The following is a 19622-nucleotide window of genomic DNA, read 5'->3' on the forward strand; positions in this document are numbered from 1 at the left end:
TGGCTCCTGTGAACTTGGGATTCAGTTCCTCTGATGTCGGAATCTTGTGGGGGCATCTCTTTAGGGAGAGGTTTAGATGCCTCAGATCTAGATATACCCTGATTGCTTCATTCTCTTCAGTACGCATGTAATTGAGCTGCACCAGTCTGTGTGATGATGCACACAACAGATGATGCCATTGTGTTCCATGTCATCATACTCACACTTAAGCTTTTCTTGTATGTGCACGCTGCACTTTCTGGGAGGGTCGACTGACGGAAATGCATCCTCTCTGAGGTGCAGTACGGCAGCACCTTTGAAATTTCCTATAGTGTCGAACCTGTCCAGGTACATTTGATGTAGGTTATGGACTGACTCAATGCCGGTACCCTTGGTCTCTTCTGCTATAGCAGGTACCTTCATGACCTCATAGATGGTCATGAAGTTGAGGTCCTTACACACTGGTAGTCCTGCCACTGCTGGTCCACTCATGTCTACAAGGAGAAGGTTTGTGGTTTTCATGCCGACTTGCCATGGCTACATTGCATTGTTAGTGTGCCACTGCAAGAGATGGGTGACCTGTTGTATGCAGATAACTTGGCAGTCGTTGGTTGTATCATTGATTTCCAGTGACTCCGGTACATGTCTTTCAGGATTCAGACTGGTGGGTTTTTGCACTAGCGCTGGTGTCAATCTTGACCCTGAGTGTATGCCAGCTTTCTTTGGGCACATGAGGTTAATGGTGGTGAAAGCTTCCAGTTGTTTGACTTCTTCAACATGATGTGTCCTGTTCACAATGTGGAACGCCTGTTCATCTTCTGACTGAGAGCTGTTTCTCTCTGAGTCTTGACTCAGGTCTGTTTCGCAGTGGACCGTGTATCGGCCTAGCATTTATGCAGGTCTCTGGAGCTCTCCTTGCTGCTGTTGCCCTGTTACTGCACCTGTCTTCTCTTTGCTTGTGTCCTACTGTGACTTTGGCTGCATCTTTGGAGCCAGATTTCTTGCATAGACAGGCCCAGTATCCTTTTGAACTGCATGCCTTGCGCAGGTCTTGAAATGCAGGACAACGCTTCAATGACTGCTGATACAATCACCAACTCCATTATTCGGTCTGACAGCTAAGCTTCTGAAAACTCACATTCAATGCCCTTGCTATGGCATCTACTGATGAACTGGCCTATTGATTCCTGTGGCTGTTGCCTGTAGGACATCAATTCCAGGCAGTGAATTCTAAAATTCATTCTTAATCTGAGCTGATCTTCCAGCACTTTCCTATCTTTGTGGGATCTTTCTGGTCCTCTTCAGATATGCCTGAGGTATTGATTCTGTGTAATCTCTCATTTCCAATTGCTATCATTATTTTTACAGCCTGTTTTTCTGGTTCTACAGTTACTTGGTCAGTGAAGCATAACAACATTCTCCAATTGAAAAGCTGGAACTTGGATAGGATAGCCATGGCCTTCCATTTCATGTTGGGAAATTTGGTATCCATCATCCTTCTTTGCCTTAAAACTTGCTTTAAGACTTGTTCTTTTGCGAGGAGCAGCCTTGATAGAACGGGGTGCGGAGCGGACTTTCAGCTGAGCGGTCAATTTCAGTAAGTTACAAGTTAATCCCTTTTTTGTTTCGGAGGACCGGGGACTGCTGGGTAGGGGAAAACTATTTATTTGGGCAGTTTTAAAATCTTTGTCTTTTGCGAGGAGCAGCCTTGATAGAACGGGGTGCGGAGCGGACTTTCAGCTGAGCGGTCAATTTCAGTAAGTTACAAGTTAATCCCTTTTTTGTTTCGGAGGGCCGGGGACTGCTGGGTAGGGGAAAACTATTTATTTGGGCAGTTTTAAAATCTTTGTCTTTTGCGAGGAGCAGCCTTGATAGAACGGGGTGCGGAGCGGACTTTCAGCTGAGCGGTCAATTTCAGTAAGTTACAAGTTAATCCCTTTTTTGTTTCGGAGGACCGGGGACTGCTGGGTAGGGGAAAACTATTTATTTGGGCAGTTTTAAAATCTTTGTCTTTTGCGAGGAGCAGCCTTGATAGAACGGGGTGCGGAGCGGACTTTCAGCTGAGCGGTCAATTTCAGTAAGTTACAAGTTAATCCCTTTTTTGTTTCGGAGGACCGGGGACTGCTGGGTAGGGGAAAACTATTTATTTGGGCAGTGGCAGTACCCGAGACACTACACGTGTAGTGTCTCCCACCCACCCTCCTCCTCTAACCAAAAAAAAAGGGACTCTAGGGTGTTGATAAGGTAAGCTTTTTATTTAAAACTTCAGTCCGTCGGATTGCTAAGCGAACAAGTTTTGACTTTTTTTTTCGTTTGGTTTTTCAGTAGATTTATTGGGAATCTAGAATAGTGGGAATGGAGGTAAAGGCAGTTGTATGTTCCTCCTGCAGAATGTGGGAGGTAGGGGTCGCCAAGAGTGTCCCTGCTGACTGCATCTGCGGGAAGTGCACCCAACTCCAGCTCCTCGCAGACCGCGTTAGGGAACTGGAGCTGGAGCTGGATGAACTTCGGATCATTCGGGAGGCGGAGGGGATTATTGACAGGAGTTATAGGGAGGCAGTCACACCTCAGGTAAAAGAAGTAGGTAGATGGGTTACCGTCAGGGGAAGGAAAGGGAACCAGCAGGCAGTGCAGGGATCCCCTGTGGCCGTTTCCCTCAACAACAGGTATACCGTTTTGGATACTGTTGGGGGGGACGACTTACCAGGGGTAAGCAATGGGGTGCAGGTCTCTGGCACAGAGTCTGTCCCTGTTGCTCAGAAGGGAAAAGGGAAGAGGAGCAGAGCATTAGTCATTGGGGACTCCATAGTTAGGGGAACAGATAGGAGGTTCTGTGGGAACGAGAGAGACTCACGGTTGGTGTGTTGCCTCCCAGGTGCCAGGGTACGTGATGTCTCCGATCGTGTTTTTGGGATCCTTAAGGGGGAGGGGGAGCACCCCCAAGTCGTGGTCCACATAGGCACCAACGACATAGGTAGGAAGAGAGATGGGGATTTAAGGCAGAAATTCAGGGAGCTAGGGTGGAAGCTTAGAGCGAGAACAACCAGAGTTGTTATCTCTGGGTTGTTGTCTGTGCCACGTGCTAGCGAAGAGAGGAATAGGGAGAGAGAGGAGTTGAACACGTGGCTGCAGGGATGGTGTAGGAGGGAGGGTTTTGGTTTCCTGGATAATTGGGGCTCTTTCTGGGGTAGGTGGGACCTCTACAAACAGGATGGTCTTCACCTGAACCAGAGGGGTACCAATATCCTGGGGGGGAGATTTGTTAGTGCTCTTCGGGGGGGTTTAAACTAAATCAGCAGGGGAATGGGAACCTAAATTGCAGTGCCAGTGTACAGGCTGTTGAGAGTAGTGAGGTAGGGGATAAGGTTACAGGGACACAAGAGGGCACTGGCAAGCAAGAACTTGGTTTAAAGTGTGTCTACTTCAACGCCAGGAGCATCCGGAATAAGGTGGGTGAGCTTGCAGCATGGGTTGGTACCTGGGATCCTGATGTTGTGGCCATTTCGGAGACATGGGTAGAGCAGGGGCAGGAATGGATGTTGCAGGTTCCGGGATTTAGATGTTTCAGAAAGAACAGAGAAGAGGGTAAAAGAGGGGGGGGTGTGGCATTGTTAATCAAGGAAAGTATTACAGCGGCAGAAAGGACGTTTGAGGACTCGTCTACTGAGGTAGTCTGGGCCGAGGTTAGAAACAGGAGAGGAGAGGTCACCCTGTTGGGAGTTTTCTATAGACCTCCGAATAGTTCCAGAGATGTAGAGGAAAGGATAGCGAAGATGATTCTCGACAGGAGCGAGAGTAACAGGGTAGTGGTTATGGGGGACTTTAACTTTCCAAATATTGACTGGAAATACTATAGTTCGAGTACTTTAGATGGGTCTGTTTTTGTCCAGTGTGTGCAGGAGGGTTTTCTGACACAGTATGTGGACAGGCCAACCAGGGGCGATGCCACATTGGATTTGGTACTGGGTAATGAACCTGGCCAGGTGTTTGATTTAGATGTAGGTGAGCACTTTGGCGATAGTGATCACAATTCGGTTAGGTTTACCTTAGCGATGGGCAGGGACAGGTATATACCGCAGGGCAAGAATTATAGCTGGGGGAAAGGAAATTATGACGCGATTAGGCAAGATTTAGGATGTGTAGGATGGGGAAGGAAACTGCAGGGGATGGGCACAAACGAAATGTGGAGCTTATTCAAGGAGCAGCTAATGCGTGTCCTTGATAAGTATGTACCTGTCAGGCAGGGAGGAAGTTGTCGAGCAAGGGAGCCGTGGTTTACTCAAGAAGTTGAAGCGCTTGTCAAGAGGAAGAGGGCGGCTTATGTTAGGATGAGACGTGAAGGCTCAGTTAGGGCGCTTGAGAGTTACAAGCTAGCCAGGAAGGATCTAAAGGGAGGGCTAAGAAGAGCAAGGAGAGGACACGAGAAGTCATTGGCGGATAGGATCAAAGAAAACCCTAAGGCTTTCTATAGGTATATCAGGAATAAACGAATGATAAGAGTTAGAACAGGGCCAATCAAGGATAGTAGTGGGAAGTTGTGTGCGGAATCAGAGGAGATAGGGGAAGCGTTAAATGAATATTTTTCGTCAGTATTTACAGTAGAGAAAGAAAATGTTGCCGAGGAGATTACTGAGATACAGCCTACTAGGCTAGATGGGATTGAGATTCACAAGGAGGAGGTGTTAGCAATTTTGGAAAGAGTGAAAATAGATAAGTCCCCTGGGCCAGATGGGATTTATCCTAGGATTCTCTGGGAAGCCAGGGAGGAGATTGCAGAGCCGTTGTTGTTGATCTTTAAGTCGTCATTGTCGACAGGAGTAGTGCCGGAGGACTGGAGGATAGCAAATGTTGTCCCCTTGTTCAAGAAGGGGAGTAGAGACAGCCCTGGTAATTATAGACCTGTGAGCCTTACTTCGGTTGTGGGTAAAATGTTGGAAAAGGTTATAAGAGACAGGATTTATAATCATCTTGAAAAGAATAAGTTCATTTGCGATAGTCAGCACGGTTTTGTGAAAGGTAGGTCGTGCCTCACAAACCTTATTGAGTTTTTCGAGAAGGTGACCAAACAGGTGGATGAGGGTAAAGCCGTGGATGTGGTGTATATGGATTTCAGTAAGGCGTTTGATAAGGTTCCCCACGGTAGGCTATTGCAGAAAATACGCAAGTATGGGGTTGAAGGTGATTTAGAGCTTTGGATCAGAAATTGGCTAGCTGAAAGAAGACAGAGGGTGGTGGTTGATGGCAAATGCTCATCCTGGAGTTTAGTTACTAGTGGTGTACCGCAAGGTTCTGTTTTGGGGCCACTGCTGTTTGTCATTTTTATAAACGACCTGGATGAGGGTGTAGAAGGGTGGGTTAGTAAATTTGCGGATGACACGAAGGTCGGTGGAGTTGTGGATAGTGTCGAAGGGTGTTGTAGGGTACAGAGGGACATAGATAGGCTGCAGAGCTGGGCTGAGAGATGGCAAATGGAGTTTAATGCGGAGAAGTGTGAGGTGATTCACTTTGGAAGGAGTAACAGCAATGCAGAGTACTGGGCTAATGGGAAGATTCTTGGTAGTGTAGATGAGCAGAGAGATCTTGGTATCCAGGTACATAAATCCCTGAAAGTTGCTACCCAGGTTAATAGGGCTGTTAAGAAGGCATATGGTGTGTTAGCCTTTATTAGTAGGGGGATCGAGTTTCAGAGCCACGGGGTCATGATGCAGCTGTACAAAACTCTGGTGAGGCCGCACCTGGAGTATTGCGTGCAGTTCTGGTCACCGCATTATAGGAAGGATGTCGAAGCTTTGGAAAGGGTGCAGAGGAGATTTACTAGGATGTTGCCTGGTATGGAAGGAAGGTCTTACGAGGAAAGGCTGAGGGACTTGGGGTTGTTTTCGTTAGAGAGAAGGAGGAGGAGAGGTGACTTAATAGAGACATACAAGATAATCAGAGGGTTAGATAGGGTGGATAGTGAGAGTCTTTTTCCTCGGATGAGGATGGCAAACACGAGGGGACATAGCTTTAAGTTGAGGGGTGAAAGATATAGGACAGATGTCAGAGGTAGTTTCTTTACGCAGAGAGTAGTAGGGGCGTGGAACGCCCTGCCTGCAACAGTAGTAGACTCGCCAACTTTAAGGGCATTTAAGTGGTCATTGGATAGACATATGGATGTAAATGGAATAGTGTAGGTCAGATGATCGGCGCAACATCGAGGGCCGAAGGGCCTGTACTGCGCTGTAATATTCTAATTCTAATTCTAATTCTAATTCTAATGACTCTGTACTGTCTGCCCTTTAAAAAAAAACCTTTCTTGGCTGCTTTGATTGACAGGAGCAGGTTTTTAGCAGTGCTTGTCTGTTTGTCTAGCTTCCAGAACTCTTGTCTGTCTGTTTACACAGTTGGGCAATAGGCATTTCAAGTGCTTTTTTCCTCTGCTCGATTTGTTTATACAGCCATTCAATTGACAATTCTTCATGCTTGAGTGGTTTTCTGAGTTTTTCTAAAACTCTGGCTGAGTGAAAGAAAGCTCTTCATGCTTGAGTGGTTTGTTGATTTTTTTAAAGCTTTAATGGAGGATTCCCACATTCTTCTGCTGTCGGATGCCTCCTGTAATGGTGCAGACTTCGATCAGCCTGGGAGGGGAGCCTTTGAAAACAATCGATCAGCCTGAGCTCGGGATTGGGTTTTCACTGTTATTTTCTTTTACTGAGCCTTTAAAAAAAAAATCAACTTTGCAAGCACCTCAAAGCTTTCAACGTGGATTCCTCTACTGACAGCACACTGACTCACCCAATCACAACAATTGATTTGCGGCCTGTCTTTCAGCACTCTGTCTTCTACAGCTGGAGGTCAGTTTTTTTTCCCTTCTTTACACTGTTTGGGCCAGTATTTCTTTTAACTTTCTTTTAGCTATAGAAAGGATAGTTTTTAAAGCCATTTTTCCTGTGGTCTTCAAGCTTGGATTCTGTCTTCTCACCACAGCTGCCACCATGTAATGAGGAAATGCCACCATGTCCTTTTTATGTTGTCTGATGCAACATAAATGAGATGCATGGAGTCTAGTTGGTTGAAGATCTCAAACAGGTTTATTTACAACTAAACTATTAAACACAGTACAGAGCTAACTATTTACAGGACCTGCCTCGAGGTGTTACAGTTACAGTGTGTCTCAGGCTTATAGTCACTGGCTGCATCCTGGCATGTAGCTCATTAGCATACTAAGATCTTAAAAGGACATCACTCTTAAAGGCAATGATACAGCACTGAGCAGTGAGTTGCACTTATGTTCTCTTTCTGCATTATTCTCAAGCTGGAGATATCAAAACTTTGCACACACTTTGCTCACCAGTCTCCAAGTTCCAGTGAAATTTCCAAAGTAGATTGAAAGAACTGGGCAACCAACTCTTTTCTAACATTAGAACATGCCAGTCTCACATTCTGCAGGAATGGAGAGACCTAACTACCAGTCCTTCAGCGACCACTGGAGGCCTCGTCCTATTGCTAAGCCTATAAATTTCTTATTTAGATTTTTGTGGGGCCGAAAGGAACAGAAGAGTTCCTCCAGGCCCTATAAAAGCCTTCTGTCCCACTGACAACCACCTCCTATTACCCTGCTTGTTTCCCGCAGCTCACTGGAAAAATGTTATTAAAGTTTGAACCTCAAAGGGGTTTGCGTCTCCAGGCTGTCACTTTGGGAGGGCTCCATGGGTTACCTGCTGATATCGTCAGGTCTCAGAAATGAAAGGCCAGTTTCTAATCCACTGCAACACCCAGACTCTTATGTTTAATTTTTTTTTCAATTAGCTGTGCAGCATTTCTGATGCAATGTCATGTCTTCAAGATGCTGATTATGCAGCATGTTCAGATAAAGATGCTGGCACACCGACAGCAAACATGCAAGTTAACTGACACACTGATTCACTCGTTATAAACCTTCAGATCAGATTTATTCAGTGACAGAGTGTTCTTCCTCATATCTATAGTTGCTGACATTGATACAATCTGTTACTGACTTGTCAACCAGATGAGTGCTTTGCTGTGGATATCCCTCTGATGTTGTTCACAGTTGTGTTGTTATGTGATTTGGCCAGTGCATCTTTTGAATAAGTACAGACCATTCAGTTGCTGCTTAAATTGGAACATCATTTTTCAACAACTTTCAAGCAAAATAATAAAATATTATTCTGTATATTGTGGGCAGTTGTAGCGTATGAGCGTAACTTGAACTTGTGTCCATAGGTGTGAAGGTAGCACTTGAACCGTTGTGTTTTTTTTTTCCTTGTGATTGTGTTGTTTTAATTTGTGGCGTCATTTCCACTCTGTTCACAGGTACAAACATGATGATTCAGAAACACTGTATGATTTAGTTGTGTTTACAGCTACAGATGGATTTAACACTGCAGATGGGGTGCTGAAAGTAAAGGTAAGGACAAAGGGAATATGTCAATATATATGGTAAGATATGATAAGAATCTATCACCAAGTTTTAGGTAACAGTGCACAACAGTGAGTTGTAGTTTGATTCCTATAAGAATATTGTCTGATACATAGTTTAATATTTTTTCTCCATACAAGAAATGCAATGCCTAAAATACTTTAGTGAAGGATTTTGCAGTATGTGTTACAAAGTATTACAAAGTACTGACAGCACAGAAACAAGCTATTTGGCTCAACAGGTTCATGCCAGTGTTTATGCTTCACACAAACCTCCTCCCACACTATTTCATCTCCCTCATCAACATATCCTTCAATTTCTTTCTCCATCATGTGCTTTTCTAGCTTCCCCTTAAATGCATCAGTGCTATTCACCTCAACTACTTCCTGTGGTAGGGAGTTCCACATTCTAAGCACTTCCTTGAGTAAAGAAGTTTCTCCTGAATTTCCTATTGGATTTATTAGTAACCATTTTATATTTATGGCCCCTAGTTCCGGTCTTGCCCGCAAGTGGAATCATCTCCTCTATGTTGAACCGATCAAACCCATTTCATAATACGAACATTAAAAACAAAAGAAATAGGATCCGGAGTAAAGCATTGGCCCATTGAGCCTGCGCTGTCATTCAGTAAGATCATGGCTGATCTTCTACTTCAACACGAACATCTTACACTTTCCCCATATCTCTTAATTCCCTTAGTACCCAAAAATCTATTAACTTCTGTCTTGAATATATTCAATGACTGAGCACTGTTTCTGTGCTGTATAACTTTATGACTCTATGACTCTATCTACATCTCTCTGGGGTAACGATTCACACCCCTTTGAGTGAAGGCATTTCTCCTTGTCTCAGTCCTAAATGGCTGACTTATTCTGAGACTGACACCATGTTCTAGATTCCCTAGTCAAGGGAAACACTTTCTCTGCATCTACTTTCTCAAGCTCCTTAAGAATTTCATATGTTTCAATTAGATCACCTGCTAGTCTTCTAAATTCCAGTGAATATAGGCCTAGTCTACTCTTGATCTTGAAGACTTGTATCAGGTCACTCCTCAGTCTTCTCTTTTTTGGAGAAAAGAGCCCCAGCTTGTTCAATCTTTCCTGATGGGCACAACCTCTCAGTTGTTGTATCGTTCTAGTAAATCTTGCTTGCTCCTTCTCCAGTGGCTCTATATCCTTTTTATAATATGGAGACCAGAACTGTTCACAGTGCTCCAAGTATGGTCTAACGAGTGTGTAAGATTATCAGCTGATACTAGGCTGACAGCTCATTTTTAAATATATGAACAGAGAACATTGTCCTACTGACACAAATTGAATTCGAAACGAATTGATAAATACATGGGTTGACTGAATTTGAATATAATATAGCAATCCATTTTTTTCTGGCCACCAAAAGTAAAATTTAGCTAAGATTGATAAAGATCATTTTTTTCATCTGATATCTTAGCAAGCAAATATACTACCTCTTGTGGTACTGAGGAAGTTCTTTGGTTTGATCACTGGTCTGTGCTTAGTTAGCTAAGCTTAGGCAGATCACAATTGGAGAACTGCAAATGAACTTTAGCTCCTAATCTAAGGAGAGGAAAAAGTCATGTGATTACTATAGAGTAACACATGCTGGAAAGTGTGTGGTGTTGGAATCAAGTGAAGATAGGATTAGGCTCGGCTATCTTGTGTTCCATAATTATAGAAATTGTTTGTGTAAGATATGAGCTACTCACACCTATGGACCTATTCCAATGCCAGGCAAGAGTCCACACCTTCAAGAGAGGAGCAGAGAAAAAGGGAAATAGTAGGGAAAAATGCATTTTAAAAATTAGTGGATTATCTTATTGCTGTTTGTGGGACCTTTCTGTCTGCAAATTGGTTGCCTATTTACTACATAATAACAGTGATTGCATTTCAAAAGTAATTTATGATGATCTGGTTATCATGAACATTAAATGCATTATATAAGAGCAAATTTTTCTTTTTTCATATGCTTATTTTGTTTCCTCCGATTTTCCACCTTATGCACTTAAACTGTGAGGGTCGGTGCTGAGTACACTGTACAAGCCCAAAATTCTGGTCTGAGCCAAGGGCAAAAAGCCTGGTGGTGGCCAAAATTTTGGTTGGTTTCATACGTGCCACCATTTTCCAGTGGTGAAGGGAGAGAATCCCCCACCTTCCAACAGGTCAAGTGGGCATGTCTCGGGATTTTCAAGGCTAACCTTCTGCAAGTATGCCTTTATTAACTGGCAGGAAACGTCTTGCCAACTGAGAGCAGGCAGAAACTCTGCTGAGGCACCAGAAAAGGGCCCAGAGAGAATGGATTTCCATTGTGTCTGAAAATGGTTCCTTTTGGAGCTAATAGTTTTTAAAATTGTGGTTTCCTTGGCCCAGGAAGGGCATTGGGAGGACCTTCGATGGAGTGGCTGCTTTGCTTTACAGGGATGCATTGAGATGGGGAATCACTGAAGCATCCTTACAGGTGCTGGCAACTCAACTCATCCATGTATTTGTTTCTGTCCCTTCAATTTGGGATTGGGATCATGGCCTTAGGCTCAGGCAGATGGAGGCCCCCAGAATTTCGTGCCATAGATGACCTTATGACTTTGAAGCCAATGCTGCTTTGTGCTTGGCAGGCAGAAGCCTGGATTACTGTGAGAGAGTCTTTTGCATGAAATGTTTTAACCAGTATTGATAAGCTTTGACAGAATTTCCAGAACGATTGCATGCACTGGAGCAGCTCTATACCTACCTACTGGAGTAAGTACAATACCTCAGGCTGGCTTTGTAGATACAATCATCTGAATTTTATCAGCCCTCTTGGTACGGGCAGGGAGGCGGTGGGGCCAATAAAATAACGAGGGGCGGGGGGGGGTGGGGGTGGGTTGGCGTGCCCATCACTTTCCCAGTGCTGTTGAATTTTGTAAGGGGTGGGAATGGCTGAGAATGAACTTGCTGCCCAGAAGCCAATTGAGACTCTTAAGTGGCCAATTAATGGTATTTTATATCAGCTGGTAGGAGCCCCTCCATGTGGGGGAGGCCGCCTAATAAAACGGGGTTCCCCTAACTTTTCTGGCCCAGAATCAGGACCCCTGCCACCTGCATAAAATTCAGCCCAATGTATGCCGGCCAGTTTGAAACATGGGTACTTTGGTCATCTCTATAGCTCAGAGTACAAGTGAGTCTGTGCAGGCATGTACTTAATACACAACAGAACCAGAGGAAGCCAGAGCCTGTTGTACATACAAATAGTGAACTTTGAAAGCCTATTATTTCAAAATGGTTGATTTTGTTTTACCAATGTATTTTCTTTCCACCAGCCATTGCCTAAGATCAGTGCCTTGTGTCTCACTCACTGTCCAAGATCGATTTTTGTGTTTCAAACCATACATTGTGTGCAGACTCTCAGACTCCGATATTTAGGGCAATGTGAAGAGGGTGCAGGGGAATGCATTAGCATGAGGAAGACCTGGCAAGGCCAGGGACATGGTGGTCCTGCTGATTTTAATGGCAGGACTTTGTTATATTTGTTCTTTGTTTCTGGGCTTGTAGCTAACCAAATTAGCAGACTGGCTGGCTGTCAGATAGGAAAACCAGTGGCAGGAGGCTGCAGGTGAAGACCCATGAGGATGGTCCCTGGTAATCGGGAGGGAGGAAGGCCAGAGATCGGGGGTTGGTGGTGGGCAAGAGAGAGGCAGTCGTAGAAGGGGGCAAAGCTGGGGATCAGTGCTTAGGTATGTAATATTACTTGTTCCTTTGATATGTGAGCTATTGTAAGACTCGCAGGATTACAAGTGATATCCAAAGAAAATGTAGGTTTTTATTATACTTTAACTAGAACATAGATATACAAACAGTTACTGCATGAGCCACATATAAACACATTTCACTCTGATGGGCTACACCCACAACTCCCTGGTCATGTGTGACATGACAACACTTTCTCTGGTGACCTTCACTTACAGCTTCTTGAGGTGATCCGCTGTTAAGGTCATCCCACAACATCCTCCTTTTTTCCAAAGATGAAAACGTGTATAATAAACAATGATGCTATAACAATAACTAGCTATACATGATTAAAACAAAAGATGATTTACAAGTGAGTAAGTTTAACACTCTCCAAAATGTATAGGAGGTTTTCTTATTTTTCCAGATCTTGTTATCGTAAACCTCTTTCCAGAGCTGGTTTCGTCTTGATGACTCCTCTGAGACTTTGGTGACTCAGAGCTCTGGTTAGCATGTTCTTCCTCTGTGCTTGTAGCCTCTGTAAGTTCATCTTCAATTTTTGGCTTTGAATGTGTCCGCAATGCCACAGGGTTGTCACATGTAGTGCTGTCGTACAGCTCTCTGAGTTGACTGCGGTTCCATCTGAGAATTTCACTATTGGGTGCCTGGACCTCGTATGATCTGGGCTGGTCACATATCCTAGCAGCCTCTGCAGGGTACCAAGTTCCCTGATGCATGATTGAGGACTCTGACCTTCTGTCTTACTTGCAATCAAGCTAATTCTGGCCCTGCCTGCCTGTCATATGATGCCTTCATCTTCCCTTGTTTAGAAAGCTTAGAGAAATTATGACAGGCAACATCACCAATCACCGGCAGACCCTTTGACCTCTGGGTACTTGCTGCAACAAACTAAAGCCCGAGGAGAGACTCAAAGTCATATCGCCTCTTCATGTCAAGACTCCCAGCCTTTGTGTCATCTTATACATGGACTGACCCAATACACTCGACCTGGATATTTTCTACCATCTTTGGTGCATTAATGAATTCATGTATTGTGACAATTCGTAAAGCTCAGCACACTGGAAGTCCTTCGACAGCTGGTCCAGTTGTGTCTACAATGTAAAACATTTGTAGCAGCCATTTGTAGCTCCCTTAGCTGCACTACACGGCTATTATTCCAATGCATTTGATTGGAGAACCATTTTAGGCAGTCACTCTTTTGCAAACATATAATCCCGATCATGGTGAATGCCTCAGATTGCATAATAGTATTGACATGTTGATCCAAATTAACTATGTGAAATGCTTACTCACTGTTCACGCGTGTGCATTCTTTATCCATGTCCTCCTGTCAATCTGTCTCTCTGCTGACCTGATGTATCTGCTTGGGCTTTTGTTGTGTGTTGACATACCTTTTGTTGCATTTGCCATCCTGTCTTGCAGACGTTCTCTCTGTATGTGATTTGCCACTGTTCCTGCATGTGGTATCTGAGCTCGGCCTTCTGCACTGCCTTGCCCAATGTCCTCACATGCCATAAGCTTTGCACTGGTCCTGGTATGCAGTACAACTGTGGATTTGGTGAGTCAGGCCACATTTACCACAAGGCTTAGCAGACTTCTGAGACTTGGTTATCATACCAATTGTTGTAGCCGCCCCTAACGCTTGTAACTGTTGGCATCCAGCCATGGTGGCTTCAAATTTCCTTCCATCATTAAGTAGTGCAATTATGGTTTGCCCTTTCTTCTTTTCTAGCAGATCTTTTTGAAAGGCCTCTAGTGGGGTAGATGTGAAGGCTAGCTCTATAACCCATTCTGACTATTCGATATCTGCAAAGTCGTATTCTTGAGCTTTGTCTCGGTACCTTGCAACAAACTGGTCAATGGACTCATCTTGCCTTTGCCGCTAGGCCATAGGCTCAAGCCTATGTACTTGGAAATTTACCTTCACCTTGAGTCGCTCCTCCAGGAATGTCCATAGCTTGCTAGGGTCCTTCTGATCCTCAGCTGACAATCCTGATGTATTGATCCGTTGCAGGCCCTCGTTGGCTGGTGCAATCTTGATTTTGATAGCTTGTTTCTCTGGTTTGTTCACTTCTTGATCCAGGAAACACAGTTCCATTCGCTGTTGAAACAGTTTAAATTCAGACACTGTGTCCACCTTCTAATCTATAACTGGATATCCGAAAGCCATTGTCTTAGTCTTGCTTTTTCATAAATATCGGACTTTTTTACAAGTTTTGTTTTTCACAGGCACACTTTTCCTTGTTTAGACAAATTAATTTTCTGCAGGTCTGCCCCTCTAAGACTGAGACACCACAGCTGCTTTTTGTTTGCACAGCTCAGGTTTTTTTTAAACTGTGAGACAGTTTTGTTTACACAGGCTGGTTCATTTATTTCTAACTGAGCTTTTTTTTTAAACTGAGAGAGTTTCTTTTTTTTTCTCAGCCAGCTGCATCTTGCAATACTGGCAGATGCCACAACCAGGCTTTCTCATTGTGCTGTGGACCTCCAGTGGACCCGTTGAGTTCTTCCCTCTCTTTTCAGCTTCCCACAAAGTGAAAAAATGGGAAACTAAAACAGTAATGGCTGCAGCTACTGCTTTTCAAACTTTTTGACCCACTGCCAGATTAGTTGAAATCTCCAATCTCTTGGCAAATTGCCTACTGAACTCAGAGTTTCAAGACCTCCTGGGGTCCTGTCTGTGCTCTCCTGAATCTTCAGCCACTCCAGGTAAGGAACTTGCTGTTCTTTGTTATCTCTTAGTGTGCTGTTCAGAAAAAAAATCAAACATTGCCACAATGTAATATTTGGTGGTCTTCAGAAAAAATATACCCCAAAAGTTGCCACCATGTGATATTACTTATTCCTTTAATATGTGAACTATGTAAGATTCACAGGACTACAAGTAATATCCAAAGAAAATGTGGGTTTTTATCATACTTTATATATGCACAGTTACTGCACGAGCTACATCTAAACACATCTCACTCTGTCGGGCTACACCCACAACTCCCTGGTCATGTGTAACACAACATCGCTTCCTCTGGTGACCTTCACTTACAGCTTCTTAAGGTGAACCACTCTTAAGGTCATCCCACAACAAGGTGGGGAAGGTCTGCGATTGCAGTAGTGGGTAGAATGAGGCCACAATAAGTAGAAGCAAAGTCAAAGGTTTCCTTGAGGGGATAAGGGGAGCACAGCTCCTCCTCCTGGCCTATAAGGAGTGCTAGAAAAGGAGCTGGCAACTTCCACCTCCCTTTTACTGCCGCGTTTCCTGAGCCATGTGGGGAGAGGAAAATTTGTCTTCTAATGCTTTAACTCTTTGATCTTTTATTCAAGATTATACCAATCAATGATGAACCTCCAGAGCTACAACCACATTTAAAATCTGGTCTGCAATGTCCTGAGGGAGAAAAGGTCACCATTACCTCCGAGTACCTTTACGCTACAGATACTGACAGCGATGACATGAAGCTGACATACATGATCGCTCGTTCACCGACTTATGGAGTGGTACAAAGAAATGATGTCACAGTCGACAAATTCTCACAACTGGATATCATCCAAGGGTTAATCTCCTATTGGCACACTGGTAGGGACCTTGGAATGTGGTACTGTTGATTTTAAACTAGGAAATGGATGCACAAAATATTATTCTGTTTGCTTTACATATTTAATTGCTTAGTAGTGAGTGATGTTTTCTTAGAAGTTTTCCTTCTAATTTAAAAAAAAAAGCCTGAAAGAGTATGGAAAGTAAATTTCTAACATACATTCAAAATGCAGTCTTGCATCAGAGGCCAATTGGTCAGAAAATCTTGCAAGGAAGCCGTTGGCTTGCTCTTTGCCTAAATGGTCCAGCCTGTAATTTTCCAGTTGGGTTACATTGCTGTTGGTTGATGTTCTTGTAACTGCCGAGAAGAATCTCGATAAGCTGGAACAAATATAAAAACAAAGGAACCAGTGAAATGCAGAAGCATTGTTTTCGGCACCAAATAATTGTTTACAGTTTATCTGCCTTCAATATGTGCTTTGGAATTGTTTTAGAAGTAATTACATTTTTGATTTTTTTGGATTCTATTTTTATAATTTTTCTGGTTTATTGTTTAGTATTTGGCCCTTTTTTTGCATTTTTGTCCAGCTTTCATTTGTGTGGTTTTCCACATCTTAGCATTTCCAGAAATTTAAAAAATCTTTTAAGAACCTAATTCTGTTAAAATGGGCATTTCTCTGGGGACTTCCTCTTCTCGTCAAGGAGCAACAAGATAAGAAATTGCAGGAAAACACTTAGAAAATATGGCAAATTTCCTCAGTTTGGAAACTGAGTTCACCTGTTTTGCCACCTCTTCCCAGGCAGACAGCAGAATTCTGAAGAGGGTGCATCTCTGCCCCAAAGAAGGCAATGCTCCTTTTAAACACCTCCCTCCCAACAAGGCTTACTTGTTGGATGGGGCAGACACGATGAGCCTTTGGCTTCCTTCCATGCTGTAAATTTTTATTTTCTGATCTATGGCTCTTTCCGTAAAGAAACCAGTTCTGCATCTTCCCTGAGACCTTTCGTGTTCCCTATTTAATGCTTGCAACCTAGTGAATGGAATTCATGCAGCAACAGTTAAATCACCAAAAATCAGTGAGTTCCCCTTTAAGGTACAGCAACAGCTCTTTAAATATGATGCATTAGATAATCCGACCCTGCAGCCTTCATGCTTCCTGTTTAGGCCTAGTCCATGTAGGGAGCACTGAATAATATGTTAGTAAGCAGGATTTACAAATCCACTGAAAGTCTGCTGAGTATGCTTGTGATGTTAGTACTGGTTGAGAATATTGACCCTACAAAGACTTATTAATACATTAATATTTTTTCATCATTCTAGGTGGTGAAATAGGATACAGTTCTTGCATGGACACTGTAACAATAATTATCTCTGATGGAGAAGCAGGCACAACGGACAACTGCTGTTACGATGGTCCTCTTCCACCACCAGTGCCACTGCATGGCTCTCTCCCTTTCTATGACCTTAACATCACTGTAATGCCAGTCAACAATCAACCTCCTACAATTAAAGTTGGTTAGTCAACAATCTTGTATATTTGTATATACTGCAACTATCTCAAGATTGGCTGGTGCAGTGTATTAGAATACTGGGTCGTGAATTCAACATTGTTGCACTCATTGTAGAAATTAGTGTTTTTAAAATTATTCTGTGGCTTTTGCTTCTACTCTCTGTAGAAGTGCATGTGTTTATGACTCTTTGTATGAAAAAAAACTTCCTGAGATCAGTGTTAAATTTGCATTCTACCAGCTTAAACTTACATCTTTGACTGTAATTTGTGTTTTGAGTTTTTCACTATCTTATACAACTCAGAGGGCCCATTTTTGTCCCTTTTTTTGGTTGAGAATGGGTGATGACAGGTTAAAAGTTATGGCACAGGACATACAAGCCTGCTTCTGTTGATATCTAGCCTACTGTGATATGGGAGCAGGCCAGGAAACAAGTGAACAGCACTCCCACCCGAAACAGGCAAAGCCTACTTAAATATACAAATCAGAGTCCTAATGTGTAGATAGGACCCAGTTGCAAATTTTGTGTTTAACAGGGCAAAGTGCACTCTCCATGTGTTTGCTCTAGTAGAACTGATTATTAAGCATCCAAAATAATGTTCCTTAAGGTCCGTTGCAGGCCACTTGCAAGTCTTTCTTTTCTCTATGTTGAGCTGGATCTTTCTCTGGTTGTTATCCTTCAAGGGTATATGACTTATATTCCTTGTTTATTATCACTTGTCTATTGTCTCTTGCCTTAACCAAATTAAAATATGCATATCTCTCATGACTTCCCTGATATATTGCACTATAAAGCAACTACAAATTATGTTTACTAACTGGGATTCCAAAATACTTGGGTCTTCATAATTTCCATTTGGTTGATTGAAGGCATCCATTATAATAAATTTTCTGTTTTCATATACTCATTTTTGTCTCTTGATCCATCTTCTCCTGACCTGGTGGTCTAGTATTACCATTGTCTTTTTCAGGTTAAGGATAGCTATCCAGCATAGTTAATGTTGTAACTTTTCACATCTGACAGGATCAACTTCATTCTCCAAATGAACTACATTCACTGCAAATGAACTCCAGTATATTGACAATCTCATTCAGACAACCCACAGTATTGGATGATATGGTAATTGTAAAATGCACTATTTGATGCTGGGGATTAATTTGACACTGCGCAAGATAGAGGAAGCTTTCCCATAATTCTAAAGAAAGTTATACCTGACAAGCGAGTGCTTAATGCTGGTACTAGGTCCCAAATAGTTTGTAAATGTTTCTTTCCTCAGAGCTGACCTTGATCAACACAAGTTTACTTCATTCCAAGCAAATATGCTCAAATGCAGACTGTCCTTTTTCTAATCCCTAGAATGTATCATGCTCGATAACTGCAATGAATTGGTCTGAATCAGCAAATTATTGTCAAAATGTGGATATAACATTAATAGGAAATTGAGTTAATTTTCATATCAAATAAGTGACCATAGAGAAAGTGAAATCTTTTGAAATCTACATATGATGAGAGAGGATGCAGGGCCGAGTATGAACAAGGGACTTTGAAACTGCATTCATGCAGAAAACTGATCAAGGTCACTGGTGACACTACAATCCATCTGCTAGACTGTGTAGTCATAGGAAACATTAATATACACGGGTAGGATGCAAGTCCACTGCAATCAAAGTTCAGATTCTGCAAATATTGTATCCACCAAACACAGATGCTAGACCCCATATGGAAGCTGTGGGCAATCGCCCACATGCACTTTTTGATTTAGATAGATAAGTATAAATGTAAAGTTTTAGAATTGGTATTTTATAAGTCTTCACAAGACTACAGTATTGTGTGAATTTAATGATACTTTTTAGGTAGAGTCAGGAATAGCAGATAAATATTATTATATCTCAAAATTTCATTGTTATTAAATATACCTAAATGAAAAAAATAGACTTGAAACTGGATTACAAATATTTGGCTCTTCTCTTGGAGGCTCTGAGCTTTTGAAACTATTTTTCCTTCCTTTTTTTTCCCTTTGTTCTTAAAAATTCTGAGGTAGAGCCTCTGGAATGCCGGCAGCAGTCCATATGTGACCTAAGTATTGGTGGTCCTGCCTTCAGCTGACAAAATCCTAAGCTCTGGAGTTGATTCCATAAATTTATCTACCTCTCCTCCTTTAAGATACTCCTTAAAATATACTTTTTTGACCAAGCATTTGGTTACCTGTCCTAATATCTCCTTATATGGCTCCGTGTTAAATTTTGTTTGATAGCTCCTCTGTGAAGCCCCCTCGAATGTTTTTCTATGTTAAAGGTGCTATATAAATACAAGTTGTTGCTGTAAGCATCTAAAATCGCCCATGAAGAATGACCAATGATGTTGGAAATTTCCTTGGAGATTCTTCTGATTGGGAGCCATAACTTCAGTGGAAATCTCAGACAGAGACATAATCAGTATTTCTATTGA

General features: G+C 42.7%; 1 protein-coding gene across 1 annotated transcript in view; it reads left to right on the forward strand.

Moving 5' to 3' along the window:
• The window catches only part of frem1b (Fras1 related extracellular matrix 1b), a 238326-nt gene that overhangs the window by 126273 nt on the left and 92431 nt on the right, over nucleotides 1-19622 (forward strand). Inside the window, exons 16-18 of the mRNA XM_068037205.1 lie at nucleotides 8293-8386; nucleotides 15454-15706; nucleotides 16986-17180. Of these exons, the coding sequence (XP_067893306.1) occupies nucleotides 8293-8386; nucleotides 15454-15706; nucleotides 16986-17180 (542 nt within the window). The remainder of the gene's footprint in view (nucleotides 1-8292; nucleotides 8387-15453; nucleotides 15707-16985; nucleotides 17181-19622) is intronic.

This window comes from Heterodontus francisci, chromosome 8 (genome assembly GCF_036365525.1).
Source record: "Heterodontus francisci isolate sHetFra1 chromosome 8, sHetFra1.hap1, whole genome shotgun sequence".
NCBI classification, from domain to species: Eukaryota; Metazoa; Chordata; class Chondrichthyes; order Heterodontiformes; family Heterodontidae; genus Heterodontus; species Heterodontus francisci.